We start from the raw sequence: 24,463 nt of genomic DNA on the forward strand, positions 1-24,463 counted from the left end.
GGTAACCCGAACATGTGACTCATTTAAAAAAGTAAAACTTTGTTAAATTTAATGATCTGATTTACATTATAGTTTGGCCAAACATAACTACACAGAGCTGCTGGTAAAACAAGATTTTATCAAGGACTCATTGGCCAACGCCTATATTAGCAGGGCAAAAGGGCAACACCAAGCCTTGAAATCAACAAATGGTGACAACTTTTTACCTTTTTATTGTGCATCTATTAATATTCATAGCTAAATTGGGCAAAGGAGCTTTAGGTAAAGAGTTTAAAGGGGAAGATTACAGGAGTCAGAAGGCGTAATATCACTTTCTCTTGTTTGTTTATCTCCACAGGTAATTGGTAGCATCACACATAAAACAAAGTGTACTCTGTTTTTCATTTCAGCTTTTACTGAACGTCACAAGACACAGGGTGTGGATCTTGCAAAAAAAAAAAAATCTTATAATGACCCTAGTTTTAGAGCATTTTTAGGAAAAGGTAGTTGTCTTCACTGTGGGTTCTCATTAATTCTATAATTAAATATGCTTCCTATCTCTGTTTGTTACAAATTTTATTATCTAATAGTATATATACTTCAATATTCCTGTTGCAACAAATATAGATACCAGAGAACAAAATGAGAATGACTAACCTGGTTAATGTGCCTAAAAAGGTTCAGGGACTGCTCATCCATTTCTCCTTTGCAAAGAACATGAGAACGCAGGTAAAGCAGCCCATTCACTAGTAGCTGCTCTTTAGTGAGGCAAGAACTTAAATCCTGTCCATTGGTAGACTGGTCTTTGGATGGATATTTCTGTGATAGTTTTTTAAGGCTTTTCAAAATATCAAGAGAACCAACAGAACACAAGTTATCTGCTCGGGAGTAGTACGTTGGAAAGGTATCACATGTAGAGGGGAAAGCAAGCAAGGAACTGAGCAAAATTGTTATTTTAACTGAAGAAATGAGGTTATTGTTCATTGTGATAAAGAGTTCGGAGGCCATTATCCTTATACCATGTTGAACTTGCAAAATAGCAGCTTGAAGGGGGGTTACCATGTCTGGATAATGGGAATAGTCTTCTGCCAGGCGTTTCCTAAACTGGTGATGTGATAGTTGCCATGCTGCCTCCTCTGATAACAGGTTTGAAAGTCCTTGTCTTGACTTTGTGCCCTTCCCACTCAAGGCTTTCTGAAGTCGTGTAGCAAAGTCCTGAATAGAAGACATTTTGCCAATGCTGTTGAGGTAGTTGTGGACATCTTGGAACAACGTGTCGTAGTTGGGGCTACTTGGGCGATAAGCCTGCTTTTTGGAAAGATTGTGGACCACTGCTTTCAATTTTTTAATTCTTTGTAGTAGAACACTAGTTAAAAAAAAATATATATATATGACAAAAAGATAGGCAACGTTATTAACAAAAAAAATGTACATATACATACATACACACCTCCCAAATGTGGAGCGATTGAAAAAAAAGAAAACTAGGGCAGAAGACATGCATTTGAAGAAAATGGGTGTGGCCACAAAGGTAAGGATATTTTAAAACTTTGCCTACTATTCATATACACTGTCCACAGTGTACACCCCAGGACCAAAATATACATTTTATACTGCTATAACAAACATTCAGAATTTGAAAATGTGGTAAACAAAACAATGAGCAAAGTTGCAAAAAAAAAAGAAAAAACAAATTTATATATATATATATACTGAGCCATTTTAAACTAAACACACCATGGTACGATGTCAGAGGCACAAGCAAGTTTCACGTCGTTGGAGTTACAGGCTGTCATGAAGTTTTTGTTTCTCCAGGGAAAGTCAGCGAAGGACATTCACACTGAGATGTCACAAACACTGGGGGAGAAGTGTCCTTCCTACAGCACTGTCAAAATCTCGATATCTCGTTTCAAGACTGGGCATTTCATCGTTGAAGATGAGCCCTGCAGTGGGCGCCCCCCAACCTCCACTGACCCGGCAACCTGCGATGCTGTCCATGAGCTGATTATTGAGGACCGGTGAATATCCGCAAAAGAGATAGCCCAGATATTTGACATGTCACGGGAGTGTGTTGGGTTTGTTATCACCACTATCCTAGACATGCGCAAGCTTTCAGTGAAGTGGGTGCCCGAAATGTTTGAACAGTGATCAGAAGAAGGAACGAGTCGAAGCATCCAAAGCTGTTTTGGCCCATTTCGAAGCTGCACAGGACTTTTTGGCTAGGTTTGTGACTGAGGATGAAACCTGGCTCCACATCTATGATGCTGAAAACAAGGAACAGTCAAAGGAATGGTGCCACAGTGGGCATCCGCGTCTGAAGAAGTTCTGAACCCAGAAATCGGACAAAAAAAAAAAAAGTCATGGCGTCCGTTTTCAGGGACAAAGATGGTATTCTGTTGGTGGACTACCTACCTCAGGGCTCTAGTATCACCCAACAGTATTATGCTAACCTCCCGGACCAGCTGAAGGAGGAAATTAGGATGAAACTTTGTAGAAAGTTGACCAAAGGGATCCTTTTTTTGCAGGACAATGCACCTGAGCACATGTCCAACGTTGTTGTGGCTGCCAAACTGAACACCCTGGGTTTCCAATAGGTCCACCATCCCCCCTTACTCACCTGACCTGGCCCCTTTGAACTATTATCTGTTCCCAAATTTGAACAAACACCTGATGGGGCAACGTGTGACTAAGGGGCATGCCCCAGCTGATTTGAGAAATGACAAAAATGACAACCAAAACACCAAGCAATGCAGTGTAGCCTTTTCTACTACCAGCATGCCTACATGTATTAGGAGTTTAATGAAAAGCTTAGATTTAATACGATTACGACAGACAGAATGCAGATTTACATGCTTTGTCCGTGCCACAACTCAGTTGTGGTGTCAGGTTCTGATGTCAGTGGTAAACATAGCAAACTGACAACTACCACTGTTTGGGGAGCAGTTGACCAATACCTTGTCTAGAAGTTACTATCATATTACTTTCAAGACTTACATCTTACAAAGAATATATAAGCAGCTAGTGCAAAGTAACAAGAATCCACACGAAAATGTTTGTAGCTGGAAACCAGTGCCCCAAGTATCTTCCCTACCTAGATCCAACATTATTTAAACTCCAGAATACATGAATTACCTGATATGTGGATGAATGTGCTTCTTCAAACTTTCATCTTCAATCTCCTTTCCAGTCAGAAGAGTACTAGACAAATTCCTTGTTTTGCATTCATAATTTAGTTGATGTAACTAAAAACATATTAAACAGATACAGAACAGTTGGTAGAACAAAGTGATGGGACAAGGAGTTTGAACATATATGAATTAACCATGTTTGTTTCTTTTTTTTTTTTTCTTCATTTCTTAACCAACCTAATAGTTTATCTAAATTAGGCATGACTTCGAAATAAGAGGAGTTTAAAATAAGCCAGAAATAGTGCCTGATTGGCAATTTGTTTCTAAGGCTATGTACACACTTGCCATAAATATGGTTGCAAATGATCAATTAACAACCAGTCGTCCGATAAACGTTAACAAAAAATTGAGCAACTGGCCAAGAACAATGAGGAATGTTAGTGGAAACGAAAGACAGTCCCAGCGGATCTGATTGGGCAACGATCATTCGCTATCTATGGTGTGTAAGGTCGTTCAGTGTTCGTAGATGGTTCTGCGGTACGCGTCACATCCTGCATCATTCAAACAATCTAGTGTGTGTACATTATTAGTGGATTATATTTGATCCATCTTATCGTTACAGCATGTACAGAATAGTGCACTATACAATCAATTAAAATAACCGTGAGTAATTGATGATCAGTCGTTAATCGTTCGTTTTCTAGCGATAACTATTCCATGTGTGTACAAGTCTGTAAAGATGTTCATGGTTTATTTCATTTACTTAGCTGTTACATTGCATGTGCTACAGAGTTCAGTTGAATTTTTTCAATTTGGATTTCTGCTATGGTCTGCTAAAGGGATAAATTAGGATCAATGGAAGAGATGAACTACATATGTGCGTTCTTTTACCCAGACACGCAATACATTTTCTTACCTCCTCTTCTGCATATTGCAGCTTGTACTTCCTCTTTATTGCTGGATCAAATGTAGTTTGTGGGAGCCACAGGTGAATCTGCAACAATCCCAAGTTGATCCACAGGGATCCTCGATGGGATGCTTCAGCAGCCCGAACTGAATCATCAACATCGTCGTAAAACTGCTGCAAGCACGTTAACAAAAGTTTAATTATGTTCCCAGGCAACTTTTCCTGGCTAGACCAGTCTCTAAGAATGTCCTGGATGTAATGATACGCAGAGAGATCTTTTGAGGGTAGATGATCACAATACTGTAAAAATTCTTCTTGGATGGTGGACGGCACAAGGTCCTTTAATGCAACAAAATGGTGATATAGTAAAAGGCCTTGAAGTCTAGAATCTGTGCTCCTGTGAACAGAAATAGACCCAAAATGTGACAATTGTACTGATCAGTGTGTGATTTTTTTAAACTTTCCACAAACCTCTGTTTCATAACAGGGTGTAAAACAATACCTGACATCACTTTGTGTCTTAAAAAGATTTGGTTACAAATACAACACAAATATGCAATTGCAAAAATGCAAGTAATAATAATATTTAAAAAAAGTTGGGAGATTAACATGAAAGTCAGACAACAAGAATTAGGAAGAGATGTCAGTCTACATAATTTTCCTAGCTTTGCTTTACTTTAACTTATGTTTCTACACAGGACCCAGACGATGCATACTTAGGTATTTAGCTATTCTCAACAAGATGTGAAAGCACTTCAACATGTATTTTGGGGACATTTGTGTTCCAAGCTCACAACAGAGGAGTATTTTCTCAGTGGAGGTGAACTCTGAAAGTTGCCAACTCCATAACTTTAACACCAGGTGCTATCCTAAGCAGTAGCAAACTGAACCTTGGCTACAATGTTTTTGTTAAGCATTGAATAAATTCTCTTTGTTTAACTTAGTTTTTTAAACTAAAAATATGCTAACGTGTATAAAGTATCAAGAAACAATCCTTTTTACCTTTAAAAAAAAAAAAAACAAAAAAAAAACATTCTTCTGAAAACAGAAGACTTTATAACTACAAGACAAAATCCATTCTCACAGGTCTACATTTAACGTCTAATGACTTTGCTTAGGTTGCTGTGGGGGAAGGGAAATATTAGATCTAAAAAGATGTAAACTCCCTACTTGATCAAAACATTTAATGTTAAATAAAAATAACTTAAGTTTTAGGTACTCATTTATGAACAGTTATCTTTACCTATACAATTACCACAATTAATCACCAAGAGCTCCTGAAAACCTAACTTTCTATCAAACTGCCCTAAACATCACAGCCAAAAAAATGCTGTTATGTACAGTACAGTATTAAGCTATACTCCCTTCTATTGTTAAAGAGCCATCTATGCAAGTTGTGTGTTTGTGCTATATGATTTATTTAATTTTGACTCAGCATTAAAATGAGGGTTTTAGAAAATGTTTACACATATAAACACATGCAACGGAAACAAAAAAATAAATTAAGCTATGGACCTAAAACTGGCCAAAGAAGAAACTGCCATATTTGTCCACAGTGTTGAGCTGATCACTTGTAATTGATGTGTTTTCTCAGCTGCCTCTCCCAGGCTAACATTAAAGATCATCTGCTCGCTCATATCCCATGGTTTTGGTGTACTGCTGTTCATCAGAACTTCACAGAAGCATTTGGAGAAGACAGCTCTAGTTAAAATAGCAGGACCCTAAAAAAAAATGTACATGAAAAATTAAAATGTATTCATCATTAAAATTTACAACTGAATGTTATTCTGGAGGGGGGGGGGAGCTAAAGACAACAAAAAATAACCCAAGAAGTTTCAACTCTTCTCTGCTCTATACAAAGCTAAAAGTAAAAAGTTTAGGCTGAACATATACTTTACATGTGTATACACTAAACTGGTAAAATATGTTTCACATATTTCTGCCAGGCGATGATGCTACACCGTTTCACACTTTCAATGTTAAGGATTTATGTCAATATGGACCATTTTTAAACACTTTTAAATGTCAATTCCACCTTTGAATGCGCTTTTGTTTGTACCAGCATTTTAAAAACAAGCCTAAAAAAGTTTATAAACGCCCATAATGGATTTATGGGTGTTTGTAGAAGTTTCTAGATGTTTAAAAAGCTAAATCTAAAAATTATGGAAGGGTTTCTAAACCCATATACAGACCTGTAATGTTTTCCCTTTTTTCAATAGAAGCATTTATATAGCCATTTACAAACTGTTACAAGCAGTTAAAACACAACAAGAAGGCTTCACTTTAAAGCTCAAAAATGTACTGCCCACAAACACTCAGGTGTGAACTGACCTATTGGAATGCATAAGAAGTCAAAACATGGGCATTTAAACCCTGGGGATACAGTCTGTGTAGACTTGGCCTTACAGAATATAGCGTTGTCACTTTAGCACCTACAATATAAGTAGTAACACTACATTAGTAAGTCATAGACTGCTTACTCCTCCTTATTCTAGGCTGATGTGCTCTGCAAAGGATGACAGGACCAGATATCAAGACAGATTCAGGTACTTAAAGCAAGAGGGGTGAACATATGTCAAAAACACTACATTGTGGGATTTTTGTATGTAACTGCACCCTTAAGCTTTAAAAATAAAATGTGCTGAATTTTAAGATTGAATAAGTACAATAGTTTACCTTCACAGAAGGTTCGAGAAGAACTTTTGTTGTGATTTCATTTGGAGATGAGGCTGGTTTCCAGGATGACCAGTAATCTGGATCGGTGCTCACTGTACTATTCCAGAAAGATGAAAATACACTGCATATAAGTTCAGACCACAGCAATGCAACGTCCCCGGAACTGATCTAAAAGAAGAAACCACGTTTTTAAATGGCCATTTTAAATTACTAATCTTTCTTAATGTTAACAGTCACCAAATAGTAATAATGTGCAATCTGAATTACCATCACATTCCTCTGGAAATCTATAGAGAACCAAGGAGTCCCAAAACCTTTGCTAGTTTATTAAGTACCAGTTTCAACTACAAAGTTATAATTTGCTGCATTTCCTTCACTTCCACTTTTTAGTGATGACATGAGGAAAAAAGAAAGGCATAGATAGAATTGAAGTTCAACACCTGCTCTGGAGTTAGGTTATCAAACCAGATGGCCACATATCGAAACAAGGAAGAGAGGGAAGAAGATGGCCGCGACCCCAGCAGTACAGGGTCAAAAGTACAAACTAGAATTAATTCCACTTTATTGTGTAACATGACATTCTTACGTTTTTTTTTTTGTTTTTTGTGGTAGAAAAAAAAAAGTATAAGTATTGCTTGCACAGAAACCACACCACCTACCTCAGAATGCTGAATAAGAAAGTTAAAAGCTCGCAGATGCTGTGAAGGCAGTGAGGTTTGTTTCAAACAAAATGAGACCAGCTGATTCAAGTCAGATTGCATGTTCTTTCTGTGAAGGCAAACAATATATAATTATACTACATAGTTTTTACACAAATCTATGAATAGGAAATAAATAAAATGCCGTTTATTACCTTACATAGTAAGAATGTGACAGCAGGTCAGTCATCAGTTTGTACTGCCACAGAAGCATGAGATATTCCATGCCAGGCCACATCTGAACTTTACTTGAGAGCTGTGCTAAATCTTCCTGGTTCAATTTTGTATACAAGCTATCATCAGTATTTTTATCATCAGAAAACAAAAGAATCTTCAGTTTATTGATATGCGAACTCAGCAATTCCACAGTCAAACAGAGCTCCTCTGCAAAAACAAATATTGATAGCACATTTATAACTAAACCAGCAAAAGGTTGATTTTCAGTCTTTCTAGTATATTTACAATACAACGCAAAAGTACTTGACACGTGTGAAAAAAGTTACAATACTTACATTTAGAATAGTTCATCAATTTTTATAAATAAACAAAGTGAAGGATTTGTTCAGCAGAACAACCCCAAACATATAGCCTATGTCATTAAGAACCATCTTTAGTGTAAAGAACAAGGAGTCCTGATGGTATGGTCAACAGAGAGCCCCAATCTCAACATTAAGTATGGCTAGGATTACATCTAGCCTGAATGATTGGAAGCTGCCTACATCTACATAAATATCTGTGGTTAGTTGTCCAAAATGTTTGGAACAACCAACCTGCCAAGTTCCTTCAAAAACTGTGTGAAAGCGTACCTAAAAGAATTCATGCAGTTTTAAAGGCAAAAAAGGTGGTCACCAAATATTGATTCAATTTAGATGTCTTGTGTTCATTAAGTTTGCGTGGTTAATAAAAAAAAAAAACACTTCTATTTGTAAAGGCACTCTTTGTTTACTGCATTTTTTCACACGTCTAAAACCTTAGCACAATACTGTACATAATGTTCAAATGAAATACCATATGAATATGAAAACCATTACCAGTCTTCACATCTTCTTGGTGATTTGCACGAAGGATGGATGTCCATTCTTGAAGTAATTTACGTTTAGTTTCCCAAGCAAAGCTAGCAGTTTTTATTCTGCAGACTTCAAGCTGCCAGCTGCTCTCTTCTTTAGTTGGTCTCAGATCCACTACATTAAGGGAAGCACTGAGAACCTTCAGTTTATCCATACACTGGACAACAGACTCCTCCTGTAAAATTCAAAAGGAATAAAAGGACTATTTCTTTAAAACTTTAGCAAACTTAAAATTTACAGTGCTTGTAAACATGTATAAGACTATCCCAACATTGCTCCTAAACAGGCATAAGAATAACCAAGCCCCAAAAAAATGTAATACAATTTATAAACCTCCACAGACTTAAGCGTCATCAAATAAAAATGAGACAGCAGTTCACACTAGCTCTTGAAGCATCTGATAGCTGCTTCAACGCATTGACGCCGAGTACGTTTGCTCGTTGACCTGTCACTGGTCGCCCATTTTCAACCACTTAAAGTCGGAAGTATTGAATGCTGTTTTGACAGGTATTTGCAAGTCTTTGTTGAAGACTTTGAAACCAGTTGGTAACCCTGATTACCAAGGGTGGGAATGTGAATAATGGTAAATAGTGAACCACAGTGGTTCTGCTGTAAAAAGATTCCCTTATAAACTTAACCATAGTGGTAAACACTGTTCAGGACACAAAAGAATTAAACTATTAAAGATTTTTTTTGGGTTTCATCAGCAGTTTCTTTTTAGCTACAGACAAACAGATGTCTATTATACCCTGACAAGGTAAAGCTCAAATAAAACAAAAGAAAAAAATTCAAATTTAAAACCCCTCCCAAAAAAGTAAGGTAATTTTATACCTTATATAAAAAGGTTGTCTACCCTTTTATGTAAGGTAAAAAATTTTGATTTAGGACCGCTTAAAAAAAAAAAATTACTATTTAATCCCTTATTAACCATTTGCTTACCCTAATAGCTCCCTCTGCCCGTTCCCTTAAAGTGATTGGTGTACTACTTTAATTTGTAATGTAATGACAAAGTTGCTGCAAATAGGGCCATGGCAGAAACAAACATTTTTCTCATCCATAAGGAAGCCAGAGTTTAAACAGTTAAAGCCTAATGGCAACATTTTTTATCAATTTGGAAAAAAAATATTAGGAGTCTATTTTGGATGTATCACATGGAATGAAAGTACTGGTAAATACAAATAACTCATGGAAATAAATTTTACACATACATATCTATACATAGGTTTATACTCCAATTTTAGTGCAACCATTTATGTTCACAAGTGTTTATAAACTTGTTCACTCACACACATGGACATATTACCTTGAAAGGTAGAGGTCTACCAAGAATTTTTTGAAGCAGCTTTACACTGGCAGGCATCCGAGTGGATAAAAGACATTCCTGAATACTCATGGAGACAGACTGAACCTCCTGCAACAGTCTACAAATGAATAAATAAATTAATTTGTACAATGTGTGCACATGCTCAAGAGAAATACATTACCTAAATATTTGCAATCACCAGGGTAAAATGAAACAACATTAAGTATTATTACAGAATTGATAAAGCAACAATGTGAATAATATTTAAATACTTACATTGTGGCAAAACAGAATGGCATAGAATGAAAATTTGACTTTATGTCAGATTTCCCCTCATACCCAACTTAACATTGCTCATCACTGCCTGGGTCCATTGTGGGAGCTGAAAAATCAGTACTTCCGATTACAGGGAAAAGAATGTCTAATGACATGCAATACACTTCATGTGACCGTTCTCACCAGTTGTAGGGTCACTATTACTGCCACTTAATAATGGGACTCAGTATATTTTTACTTTAGATGTGCATTGTAATAAGCTCCAAAAAATGCATCATGGTAGAAAACTTGGAACGTTCAAGTGCATTACAAACTCAACACGCAATAATATGCCGCTATTGTGAGACATTAGAAGTGTCAGGTACCAACTTGAGGCTTTCTGTGGTTTTTAAAGATGGCCACTACTACTCTGCTTCCTGTTTCCAGTTCCTTTCCAACACCTGCTGGGTATTTACATGAAGGGGCTGGCATGCTGCCAAGATTCTAAGCTAAGAAGCTAATGGGGATACTAGTAAATATTGATCAAAACTACAAAATGCATTGTGTGTATATATATATGACCGTATGAAATTGATCAGAATTCCAAACACTTTTCATCTCAGGGAAAAAAAAAATGGCAAGGCAAAATATTGAACACGCATGTGCACAATGTTTTGGGATTTCTAACATAAAAATTGGAAAATGAGCCTTCTTAGATGGTTAAGCATAAAATTAGGTAGGAGATCTGGTTGTTTGTACTAGGTCTTAAATAATCAACCAATTTGCCACAGGAAATCTTTAAACAATTGAGCCAGAAGATAAATTTAGTGAAAGGTACCAAAAAAGAGCAAGACATTCATACTGGGTGAAATATATGTGATTCTAACGCATAGGTGTATGCAAAATAAGCAAAATTTAGTTATTTCCTTGGCATTCAAATTAATAATGAGCATTTCTTTTAACCTTTGCTGCCCTCACCTTTGTTATTAGTTATAAAATGAAGATGCACAACATGAAGAGAATTTATAATAACCCTTTATAAACACAATATATTTATGAACTAGTCTTAGCCATAATTTTTCTATTTAGCAGAAATGAAGCGCTTTTAGCAGATCATATTAGGTATAGATGCGATTAAACCAACCTGTGATGCTCATGTCCAAGGAAGAGCTGAGTAATTGGTTTCAAGGAGTATTTAGTTACCCACTGCCAATGAAAGGTTAGCAAGGCCAGATCAGCGCTCTCCAATCCAACTGTCTCAGACAACCCTCTGAACCGATCACGCCACCGGAGGCAACTTAACAACTGTAAAAAAAAAATCTAATTTACTAAATATACTATTTCACTCCACCATATATTTAAACTTTTTTGGTTTACACAAAAAATACTGTAAACCACTTAGTACATAATGATAAAGAACAAAACTACTATAACTAAATGTTTTTACCTAAAAGAGCAACACAGGCAGTATTTACTATATCTAGCATATTGCACATACTTTAAAAAATGACAAAATTGTTCTTGGTTTACTGTAGAACACTGTCAAGTTCAGCTCCATCTTAAATAGAACCTAATACATTTTATTTTGGAATTATGTTCAGAAAACAAAATCTCACCTCACTTGCCGCTTCGTTTGATAGCGGAGTGTGGTTCGACTGAAGGTACTCAAAGACAAGCATGTCCCACAGGTCAAAGAATGCAACAAGATGGGCAACCACTGGGTGAGGAAGGTCATGGTGAACAGCTGGATCTATAAAAAAAAAAAAAATCAGGAAAAACCACAGTATTAAAATTATTACTGTATACAAAACTTTTTATTCTAGTTATTTACATAAAGATTGATGAATCCAACATATTCAACTAATTAGGTAGCCTTTATTGTCTTCAAGTTAAGGTTACCTTGGTGAAAATCTACAGCAATTTTCAAAGCACTTGATCTCTTTAGCTTTTTAGATGAAAGGGTCTCTATGTACGACTGACGCTGCCGGTTGAGATAGACCATTCCCCTGTGAAGAAAATAATGAGATTCAAAATTACAATTGTGACGCGTCCTTTAAATTGCAATTACATACATTTTTAAGAATTCAGCATCCAATGTTACACAAACACACTGTTCAATGCAAATAGTACCTGTTTGTAACATTGTCCAGCATGCTAAATAGCTCTTTGTCAGGTTCCATGCCCGTGTCAAGGCTAAGGGAATGCTTCACAAAGTCCAATAACTGCATATTCCAACGAAGATCAAGTGGTATGCAATTCTCATCTAATAGTAAAATAAAATGAAAACACACCAGGTAGATACATCTGCAGTAGTTGATTGAAGTGACAAAACACAGTCCATAGCTTTGAAAGCAGCAATGAGTGTGGTGTTGACTACAGTTCACCACATCCAGGCACAAAGAAGAACGATCTGAATGTCTGAAAACCATGAATCTGTGTTAAGCTGAAAACTTTTTGGTCCCAGGTTAACTAAAATGACCACAGAATAGGCACACTATGACATGTTCACTTCCTAGGAAGAGGAATGCATCAGAGTATTCCACTGCTGTGATAACCTTGATACCCTCAACCGGGAGCAGTGTGTATCTGTCATTTTCCTTTGTGCCAGCAGTGAATGTTAAGTGAATGTCACATCCACTGCATTATACCACTAAGTTAAAGATTAATTAAGAAATAACTCACATTGGTACAATTTGCTATGACACAGGCAACATAACTCCTTAATAGGAAAAAAACATGCACTTGCTGTTAACAATTGAAAAAACACAGGTCGGGGCTTGTCATGAGGTGGGAAGGAACACAGACACATTTAATGGTTCCTTTAAATTATTCAATCGTGTTTATTTCATTTGTATACCAGATAACCAAAATAAATCTTTTTTGGATTCTATGAGTAAGTCACACAGAATTTAAATGAAGGCAGATACAGTCAAACTTTTTCTAAGCCTGGTAAATTATCCAATTTGGAAGTAACAAACTATTACAGTTTCAAATAAAATCATTAGTAAACTATAATTTGAAATCAAAACAAATGCCAAAGTGAAATATGTTTGAACAAGAGGTTTTTCTTTATGTACAAAGACTATTCAGCCACCTACCTAAAATGAAAGTCTGAATAAGTTTTACTACGCTGCACATTTCTTTAGGGAGTGGACTAGAGTAAAATTTGTTCAAAGCATGTGCTCCAGCATCTATCTCCATATGGATCTGATCTGTTCACAATTTGAAGAAGAAAAAGTCAGTTTTCACCAGTCATGCTACCACAAAAATACACAAGGTTTGCATACCTAAAAAGATATAAACAAGTATCTTAATGCAAAACTGCACATTCCTAATCTACAGTACATCAACATTCCTAAAAAACGAAATAGTGCACATACTTAAGTAAAAAAAAATATTTTGTTTAACTCATAATGCTATTAGAAAAAATTTTTTAGGTTATCCTTGGGTCACACAAGTATAATATATGGTGCCTCATATGTGTGTAACAAACTGAAGCTGTAAAGTTACACTTTGCAGATTGTTACACACTTTATGTAAAGACACAGTGTCATCTATTTATCTATTTTCATCTATAGCAAACAATACTGCATCGAAGATAACATCAAATAACCAACTAAAACTGACCCAAAAGTACAAAATAGTTTCACCTGTAAAAAGAAAACTGAGATATAGACAAAGTCCATGTGAGTTTGTTACCTTTTAAGTAATTGTTTTAAAAATTCCACACAGTGGATATATTTATTCATGGTGATTTTATTGACATTTAAAGGCAAAGCATTTCCCTGTTTGCTCAGGTAAAATTCAGTATCTTGGTTTATTTTCAAAAGTATATAAGGTGTCATCATATGTCATATCATAACATATGAGAGACAAAACATACAGCAGAAATTACATACCCATTTCGGCTGGTAAATTTTTTGTCAAGTGGCACAGCCAACGCATCCTAAGCATCCAGTCTACAGATGTTGATTTCTCCATGACAAGCTGGACACACTGCTGAACAACAAAAGGTTCATCCATCCACTGAGCTTCTAACTCTACAGCTCTAAAATTAAAACTGTCTGTAGGATAAGATTGCCCTATCTTTTCAAGATCTTGCAAAGTAAGAGGAAAAGTCCTGTAAGGGGAAGGAGAAAAAAATCAGAGTCAATTTCATTAAACTACTACATTTACTGAATTACTATTAGACTAACTACATTTAAATTTTGGGCAAGCAGGGAAAACAGGTCTTAATATGTCTAGCTAAAACAGAACTGCTCAGGAAATAGATACACCAGTAAAAACCCACAAAGAAAGGATTTGTGAAGAAGCAGAACTTATATCAGAACAATTGCAAACTTAGAATCTTTAGAATCACTAGAAAGTAAACATGAACAAAGTCTATTCACAGACAAATACAGGCACAAGTAAATGTTGCATATGTTCCCCACACTACCAATATATTTCCCCACCAATTGTACAAGGAAATGAAAAAAATTACGGTTTAACCATTTGGTCACTTTTGGTTTTTATTTATAGTTCAGACATCTACACTAAATTTTATATATATACACACACACATACATACACACACATTATACTATTTACCTGTTGCAGTGTAAACTGTGTCGGTTCAACACATAAACCAGAACTTGTCCATCCCTCAGAATGGTAGACAATATAGAATCTTCAGCAGAAAGAAGAGCAGAGGGCACTTTGTCAGGCCACAGGCCAATGGACATCACACAGGCTTTGTCTGAAGATGTAAGACTACAAACATGCCTCGTAATAATTTCCTGAACTTGCTATAAAACAAAAACATACAAACAATGTTACTGAAATGCTAGAGAATTCTACAGAAAACCTAAGCACAACTGCAAATGGTTACATCCATTACTATGTTTGAAAGGTTACTAAAATATTTTATTTAATAAACTAAAAAGTATGCACACAAAATACCAGCAATGCATGTGGTTACTCCAATTTTGAATTACGCAACATTAGTAGAAGTGAGCTCACCTTTTGAGCTAAAAGAGAGTGCTGTGAATAAATAAGCACCTCACTGCAGGCTCTTCGGAAAGCCTGTTCCAGACCAAGGCCCCTTTGCAGCTGTTGTGATATCAATGCAGCAGCATGGAGCAGGTAAGACAGAGAGCTGCAAGGGGAACCTGAAAACACATAATGGGTCAGTAGTAATTCATGTTAAACCCAAATGGAAAATTTAAATTAAGCCAAAATTTATTTTATTACTTCCTAAAATCACCACTGCAAAATCATAATTATCAAGTTTATAAGAGCCTCTCTCAGTTGCCCATTACCTTCCCGGACCACAACCCTTTGTTTTGGATAAAACTGGTAATAGCTGTGGACTATTATTTTGGCCATCTGTGACAAACTGGGCATATTTTCACTCCAACAGATGACCCCTATTGGATCATTTGCATTCCACTGGCATGTACATACAAATTTTTAGATTTCATATAAATTTTATGTACCAATATTAATGGTCAGCAAGACAAAGGATGAATCTCCCCAACAGGGATCAACACAAACGCTAAAACTCTGACAAGGATTCCAAATATATGAAATACCCAAAAGCTAAAACAAATGCTTTGGCTTAGAATACACTTGAAAAGAAAATAGCAATCAAGCTGTAGCCAAGCAAATGAGACAAAACCAGAGCACCAGCCAATGGTCTCATTTTCAAGAATATAAAAGTATAGTTACAGATAAAAAAAAAAAAAAAAAATGATATAGCATGATTTTAAATTTAGTAGGGAAGCACAGTAAATAAAGGTTGCAAGATTGTTGCTACTGCTTACCAATTACAGTTTCTTTGATTTCAGCATGTACTGCTATCAAAGCGTTGCATATGTGGTCTCCAATAATGCCAAAGCCATGTAATAAATTCTTAATGTCAAAAGAATCAAACAATTCTCCATCACCATCTCCTGCCACATAAACCTCAATACCCCGATTCCTCATTGCTCTGGAGATTTCCCCATGAGAAGGATCCATTGACAAAAATAGCCTGTGCCAAATATAAAACAATTTTAGATGCAGTAACAAAGGGTCCACAGCAGTTAAGCTCAGTTTTTTTTCTTAGAAGTAATTTTTAGTACAATAAAGGGATACACATACCTAAAGTTTGGGTGTGGTGTTATAATTGGAATGCTTCCATCAATGACACCTCTCTCACTCACCGTGAGCACTCCTCCAGGCTCCAACAATGCATTAAGGCGATCCAGTACAGAGGAGCTGCAAAATATTATCAAAGCATATTTACACATTTAGGTTTGAGGCGATATCTGATCTTGTTTAACCAATAGAGAGCTATGTGTCTGTGAAACATGCAACATGGAACCTTAGAACTGCAAATTTATATAAAAAAAAACTCCACTGCTACCTTACTGGTCCAAGCAGTGCAGTTTTTAGGACAGGTAATTATAAACAAAAAATACACATATTTAAAATATACAAAAGAAAGATAAGGAACATTACTAAGAGGACATATGCGTTTACAAAAAAAATGTATCAATAGTTTGGATTTCAATACACATTTGACAATTTTTAAATGCTATACTCTGATTTCTACTTGCACGATTGGAGGATCCTTTTGCTTGTATGCATAATTTCCGTGCAATATATTAGCAATGTAGACTGTGTTACAAAGGAACACACAGTATTTGGACCAACTAAAAAGAAAAAAACATTACTGTAAAAGAAAAAATAAAGTAACCGATTACTATTACCTGCAAAAGTTAACATTATCCATAAGCAACCAGTCCCCAGACTGCAAAGCTTGAACCAACATTCCGTCCACCCACTCAAAAGTTCCACTGCTCTGTCCCTCTACAGAATTGAGAAGCTGGTCCTTAAAGCGGTGTAAATGGTCCAAAATGACAGCAAACTCTAAAATCAGAAACCAAGGCATAAACATGTAATTATTTCAACAATCCCCCCCCCCCTATTTAGTGCTCATTACATATATGTCAGAAGAAAAAATAAAGATGTCCCATGCACCCTTTTATCATAGTAAAAATTATGTATTTCCTAAGAACAGTTAGTTGCCTTTTGCAGTAATAATTTCCAGTCCTGGGTGGCTGTTAAGACAGCTTGCCACTCACACTGACTTAGAAAACTGACTTTAATCTCTACCTTTTTTTTTTTTTTTTTTTTTTTTTTTTTAGTTTATAAAGCTGTGCTGCACTACCTGCTGCTTCCTCAGCCCCCCCCTCTCCACATAAAAATGTACTACATACATATTATACATATGGGCAGGCAACAACAGAAATTAGGTAACCATAATCTTCCCTAGAGAGGAACAAACAAGTATGCATGGCCAACCAAGGCATGTTTATGAAGAGATAATTACAACAAATACATTTTTTAAATAGGGAGTTGTCCTACAGTACTAGCAGTGCATTATCTAAAGTGGGACACAAGCTATTGAACTTATTATTGCAGTTATAAATAATGTATAAAAATGTGTTGAGGTGAGCCATTAATGCCACATTTTTTCTTTCAAAGCAATATTTACTACCACATTCAAAACCTTTTAAAAGTATTTCACACCTGCTTTTGAAAAGGAGTTGAGTTTTCCATTAAGTCTCTGGATTTGCACGAGAAGGGTCTCTAGTTTGTTAAGTAGCTCTGTAGTAATGCCTCTGCCTCCTTCTGCCACTGATTTGGGCTTGTGGTTAAGGTTAAGATGGCTCCAGGATCGTAAAAGAATTTCTGTCTCATCTGGAAAAACGTCTGTAGCAAGAAGACTGTCTCTTACTAGGGTTGTGACTGCATTTCCTACCTTCTCTAGGAGTTGCTGCCATGGTCTGTTAATATCCGCCTAAAATAGTAAATGATACAACAATTATAAAAAAAAAACAAAACTTGCCTGTAATAATAAAACAAAAACTCTTAATTACAGATAAAGTATGCACCTGTTCAAATCCACCAAGGAGCTCTGTGGTATCCATAGCACTATTCATTGCCATAACTTTCAGCTTGTTGCCTGTCAGTAGAGCTAGGAGCTGAATAAGGCTTGTTTTTCCCACAGCTGCAGGACCCACAAGGATAACCATCCAGTTCATCTCCACGCATTTCATAACGGATTCAAGTGATTGTAGAGAATGGTGCAGAAGAGACAAATTGCCATGTGAAGCAGAGGGACACTCCATGCAACGGGCAAGAAATGAATAGCCAACCTAAATTATAAACATATAACATCCATTCAACTGTATAAATGAAAAGGTAAAAAAACACAGTAATATCTGACAGGTATCTGGCAGCAAATCCTAAGGTTTATGTATGGATTTAATTTCTCTCTGCCTAACTGTACATACAGTGTCAATCCTGCTAGCATGGGAAGATTTCCAAATTCTCAAAAACACTATTGGAGTTTAGTATTTTACATATTACTACAGACTTGCGAACAGTGTTTTTCAACCACAAAAATTTTTGATTGTAATGATTATATATGATTTTACTTTGTGCAGTTTTAAGCAAGAAATGCATAATTTAGTGTAAATATAAAGTATGTATATATACATAAACGTTATACGTATACGTAAACTTGGTTACGTTAAAAGCATCAAAAATTAACCTAATGATGTAGGTTAAAATATTGTATAAAGATTAGTAAAGTTAGCCACATGTTAAACTATATTTAAAATCTCGTGTAATCTGTACAAGGTATGCATAGCTATTTCTAAGGAGAATTAGCCTTTAATTATATATCCATTATTAATGAGTTAAATTCACTGGAAACATTCCTTTGGAACACTATGAAAAATGTTGAAAATATGTTTTTGTAGTGTTGAAACACTATGAAACAATACGATGTGGAATAACATCTGATTTCAGATAAACACTTTAAAATGAAATTAATTCCAAAATTTCCACAATGCTGAAAACACTGAGAAATGCGGAAAAACATTATACTTGCTAAACATCATAATAAATTTAGATTACCTGCACAATCTGAGGTGTGATAAAAAACTGTCGGGTTCCCACATAAGGAACCTGGTCTTGCCCAAACACTTGCTTGAACAGAGAAATGACCTAAAATAAAGAATTGGAGAAATAGAAGGTAATGGCTAAACAGAATATTTCCTACAACACATTTTTACAAATTGTCTTGAGGACATGAAGCACCCGCTTAAGTCTGGAGATTTACAGAGTGCTAACAAACAGCACTGGAGCCTTTTACTTTTTACACCTGATAACTTTAGACAACTTCATACCACTAGACTAACAAAAGAATAAGGGAATAGTAGCAGACCAGATAAGTCACTTTCTTTATGGTTTTCCTTGTTAGCACATGTGCATTTAGGAGAGCCAGATTGGATCAGTAGCAGCAACTGTTCTCCCAATCTAAATTTGTTTCTTTGTATTACTGAGGCCTCAACTGTCATTCCAGTGTATAACAATGAACCTATGTGCACTTTTTATAGAAAGGTATGGCAATTGGCAGAAAACCGTTATCAGTGATATTAAACAATACTTCATACTAACCATTTGCCTGTCTTCTTTTGTTCTCATCCTTTCCCCATAGACCAGAAATACATGCTGAGATGGATTATAGCTTCCTGGTGATTGATCATGCAACATAAGTTGACACCAACGAAACAGATCTCTCAAGTTAAACTCCCAAGGTCCTCCTTTTTGACCCCATTTTCTCTGAATCATTACTTCCGTGTCAACCTACACAAAACGAATAAACAATGAAGCTGAAATAGTCTAAACACAGTAATCGTTTCCAATACATGTAATTATACAATTATCGTTCTTCTTGCCAGTTTCAACTGTGTCACTATTGTTCTCTACAATTTATGAAACGTATTTTCACTTTATATATAATCCAGTAATCTTGTCATGCTAAAGTTTTTTAAATTATATCTAATCAAAAAGTTTGAGAATAGTAGTATAGTATAAAATATATAAAAAAAAATAGAGTAGTATTATAAAATCTGTAAAATTACAGCAACAAAATTTGACTCCTGTGTGTAGAAATCTATTACATATCTTGGCAAATGTCCTCTAAAACACATTCTTAGTTTACCTCTGCAAAAGCACACTGAAAAGGCACCTTGAAAAGATGATTTTACAACACAATTCCCAATGTATATGCTACAGTTTACTATACCTCATTGTTGAAAGCAACCATTTTAGAAACAACAGCTTCACCCAACGTGGGAAAGAGTGCATTGGCTATGAATTCCATATCGCTTGGTGAAAGCTGATCCACAAACACCTATGAGAGAGCAATTTTTGATTAGGAACAGAGGAGCATCAGTGCATTTTATCTTTTTTTTTTTTTTTTTTTTACATATGTCTGATGTTCAAAAACAATAAACTGCACTAAAAACAAAACTGTTTTAATTCAGTGCAGGTAAGCCTAATAAAAGAGCATATTAATACATTTTAAAACTGCAAATGATTTTTTTATTTTTTTTTTTTATTTCATGTGCAACCTTTATTAACTGCTTTGGTGGTATTCCTGAGTGTGGTTTGAGGTGAATTTTATATACCAAAAGCGATAACCCGAGCCAAACTTGGTAGGAAAAAAAAAAAAAAAAAAATAAAATTCATCATAGTTATTTAATATATCATAATTTATGATTTGTGTTTTAACTTTTATCAAATCTGAGTTATTCCTAGGAATTACAGGCCTTAAATATTAAACAATAAATTTCAACGCAAAACAATGTACGGCTTTTGGCATAAAGATACTGACATATGACACTGCCAGAGGGGTTAAACTACCTTGAGTTCCCACTGTAAAAGTCTTAGCTCAAGCACCTTTATAGGATTACAAGGTTTTGGTCCTGAATTGTCACCTTGTCACAAGAGCTTCCACGTAAATGTGCCAAACATAAATTACACAGGTATGGTCAACTGTTGTTACCAAAAACAGACCAGAACTGAGAAATTATGTGCAACAGTTTTTTGAGTGCACAAAATATTGAGATCAGCAGTACTGATATACAACAAAAGGCAAAAACAAATATTTCACCAATAAACTTTTTTTTTGCCAATTGTGTATAAGAATTAATTTGAACACAACCAGCAGCACATTGTCCAACCTAAATGCATAGGACACAATGGAAGAAACCTCCCGATGGATAAGACTGATCTGCAGAATTTAAGGTGTGTTTTTTATTTTGGGTTTAGTCCTGCTTTAAGTACTTACCTGCGTAAACCTGTTAAGAAAAGATCGTGGAAGTCCTTTTCGGCCACCTCCTTGCCGAAAAGGGTTCTGGCAACCAAAAATCTTTGTTTTTTCGTGTTGCACTTGAAATGTTATGCCTAGTTCTGGTATGTACACCTCAGACCGATGATCAAAGCAAGCATTTAGTCCTTCCAGTACAGACTGTGAGGCCAAATTGAGCTGTGTGAATTAAGAGACAGAAAACTTGTTCTAAGACCAAGTTGTTTCAGAACTATACATAGCCATTACTCAATTAATAAAAATATTTGATATTTATAAAAGCATACATAAAATGATGTAAGCATGATCCTTTTTTAACTCCATGTAAATAAATAGGAAAGTACAGAAAAAGTCAAAGAAAACATCACTGCCACTTCCAGTCACTTCAGCATCTCAAAAAAGGACAATAAAAATCATACAATTTACTAAATGTAAGAACAGCAGTCAGTTTCAGAAGGTAACATAAACAAAGTAAATAATGAGCCAAAAGGTGACTTACTTCATCCAACAAAATCCAGTGCCCCGCTTTTAAGGCTGAAAGAAATGGGCCATCTCTCCAGGCAAACTCACCACCTTTGCCCCCTTCAATCGGTAAGTCGGTCCCAAACAAATCTGTCACATCCTTAGTAGCAGATTGATAAAAAACATGAAAGAACCATTAGCAGTGGAAACCAGGTATTCTCATACTAATACCTGGCAACAGCACCAAAGTGTAATTTGCTCACACAAACACAAATATTGTGTGTGATTTTGTTTCCCAATATATTCTGTAACTATTAATAATTTCTAACAGCAAACTAAAGAAGAGAAAACACAGTTCAGGAAACAGTATCTCAGTGTTCAAAAGAACCTTTGGTTTTCACATGCAAAGGCTCCAAAAGTGACCATCAGGCTTACTTTGTACTGGTTGTCTCCAGCTATTTGTGACAAGGCTTGGGAAATCATAAAGCAGCTATATTGTCACATAAGTGGAGCAAGTCACTCCAATACCTGGAATTGTAGGGTATTTCAATTTTATTCCCAAAGGCTTAACATTACAGAGGGCTGCAGCAACATTATACTGTGAAGGAGGAAAAGTGAACCACTAACTTATGAAACATTCACTTTAGGCTAGTAATAACAGATTTAAAAAAAAAATATCTATAATTAAATTTAAACATTGTGAGATTTAAAATGGAAAAACTGTAAGACTTTATGGTTTAGGGTTAGGCTTTCCATGAACACACTAGATTACATTGATGAGTAGAACACAATAATAAAGGATTATTAAAAAGCACAATGGCCTAGTGACCTGGTGTAGTCCAGTACAAGATGGGGGGGGTGTTAAGGTGGCTTATAGGTTTATATGTAACTTGTTAACTTTAAATTAAATTAGTATTTATTTTTTTTCAAGAAACCAGAACGGTACCGTTTGTTCAGAAAGGTTAATTCGCACAAGATGATTTCCAGATGCTTTGGCCAATGCAGCCACCAGACTGGTCTTGCCAACACCTGGTGATCCCTCCAACAGAATGGGCTTTTGCAGCTGCAGGGCTCGAAGTAATCTCTGTGCATTCATAGAGGTGGTTTGTGAATTCAGAGCATAATTATTTAAATCTTCTCCTTCAAAATTAGGGCCTAAAAGATAAACAAAAACTTACATTTTAACATAAGATTTGTTGTCTGACACTTTTTCTTGGCTGGCTACAGAATGGGCACCAAAAGCTTCTTGACTTGTTATGTTTGACTTATGGGAGTATTGAAAAATTTAACTAGAGAAATGCTGGTGAAAACATTTTTCATTCACATGAACATTATTATGTAGGTGTTTGATCCCTAGAGAATCAAACTATCAAGTTGTTCAGACATTTATGATTTTTGAAATATATAAAAAATGCACACAGTAGAAGAAATAACCTATTCCTTAAATTACTACTGCATAGCAGGGAACTGTCATACATCTCTGCTACAGCAGCAGTCAGCGCTAATTCCCATACAAAGTGCAATATTTTCTAATCAATCAGCTGCAAATAAAAATGTGTAAGACCTAACAAATGTGTAACCACTGGATCACCACCCAAAGGCTTTCACAAATATATACAGTAACTGCATTTTGCAACAAATTAAATGGGCTACTTACCTCGAGGGATATAAAAAGGATGAATTCCAAAAGAGTCCCCAAGCCAATTAATCTTTCGCTCCTTGGACCTTTCATACATTTGAAGCTCTGACAACATATCTTCAGTAATCTCCATGACATTAGAAAGCTTGTCATGCAAAAAATGCATACACTTTCGTCGGGCTGATACAGCAGCTTCGGCAGTGCAAAATGTAGTACCTAGAAAAAAGAAGAATATACTAGCTCCTTGCAATTTTAAAAACTGCCTAATACCTTTTTTGCTGAAAACAGTGTCAGAGACTACCCAATGCTGCTGACACTACCCAATGCTAAAATAAATAAAACTTGGTAAACCCAATGAAAAAATTGTTCTAATATTGTTGCCAGGCCAAAGCAGAGTATCATCTTTGCCACTACAGTAAACACTCAGTTATTCGGCACACACAGGCTAATCATTTCTATACTGCATATTATACCATAAACTCTGTACTGACTTTATATTAATATTGAAATCTACCATTAAAGCATAACTAGAATAAAAAATGACACTACTGAACAGCGGAGCAGCCCAAATCCTCCTCAGGTACAGTAAAGATGCAGTGGTAAATACAGAAGAGGAAGGGCCTCCCCATCTTTAAAAAAAAAAACAAAAAAACACATTTTTCGTTTTATATATTGGAGATTACCTACCCTTCATTTAAAGTAGAAATCTTGTGATTTATCAGCTTTGAAAGCAAATTATCTTACAAATCAACTTATAGTCAGATAAATATACTTTATAAATCAAATAGTATAAATCAAAATGACTCACAAAAAAACAAACACAGGGCAGTATAACAGTGGCAACAGAAAGGAAGACCATACTCAGATGTGACTAGCTACAAAAGCATTAGAGGTCCTAAAAATGGACTTTTCAGGGCGTAGATATAGGTTTTCGAGGTTATGGACAAATATTAATCAAAATTTGTACTTTTGTTAATTGCATTGCATTATGTGTTGATGGACTTATAATTGTGATGCTTTGTGTTGGCCAGCGGTTTAGCTCTTGTTTGTAAAACCAATGGACCTAAACAAGTTTTCTTGTCTGTTTTAATTGGCAGATCAGAAACATCCTTTGATGAGTAGCAACGTAATAAATTATGATAAATCTGTAGAGAGCCC

At 35.6% G+C, this 24,463-nt stretch overlaps 1 protein-coding gene across 1 annotated transcript in view; it reads right to left on the minus strand.

Moving 5' to 3' along the window:
• The window catches only part of MDN1 (midasin AAA ATPase 1), a 98,408-nt gene that overhangs the window by 34,530 nt on the left and 39,415 nt on the right, over positions 1–24,463 (minus strand). Inside the window, 29 exon segments of the mRNA XM_072408636.1 lie at positions 637–1,345; positions 3,112–3,221; positions 4,024–4,411; positions 5,530–5,735; positions 6,691–6,858; positions 7,350–7,458; positions 7,544–7,772; positions 8,420–8,630; positions 9,759–9,876; positions 11,158–11,318; positions 11,630–11,763; positions 11,913–12,019; positions 12,144–12,276; positions 13,112–13,225; positions 13,913–14,133; positions 14,604–14,800; positions 15,015–15,163; positions 15,818–16,026; positions 16,137–16,253; positions 16,748–16,907; positions 17,571–17,841; positions 17,936–18,199; positions 18,966–19,055; positions 19,509–19,697; positions 20,140–20,247; positions 21,187–21,384; positions 21,704–21,826; positions 22,613–22,821; positions 23,324–23,521. Coding sequence (XP_072264737.1) covers positions 637–1,345; positions 3,112–3,221; positions 4,024–4,411; positions 5,530–5,735; positions 6,691–6,858; positions 7,350–7,458; positions 7,544–7,772; positions 8,420–8,630; positions 9,759–9,876; positions 11,158–11,318; positions 11,630–11,763; positions 11,913–12,019; positions 12,144–12,276; positions 13,112–13,225; positions 13,913–14,133; positions 14,604–14,800; positions 15,015–15,163; positions 15,818–16,026; positions 16,137–16,253; positions 16,748–16,907; positions 17,571–17,841; positions 17,936–18,199; positions 18,966–19,055; positions 19,509–19,697; positions 20,140–20,247; positions 21,187–21,384; positions 21,704–21,826; positions 22,613–22,821; positions 23,324–23,521 — 5,600 coding nt within the window.

This window comes from Pyxicephalus adspersus, chromosome 4 (genome assembly GCF_032062135.1).
Source record: "Pyxicephalus adspersus chromosome 4, UCB_Pads_2.0, whole genome shotgun sequence".
NCBI lineage: Eukaryota > Metazoa > Chordata > Amphibia > Anura > Pyxicephalidae > Pyxicephalus > Pyxicephalus adspersus.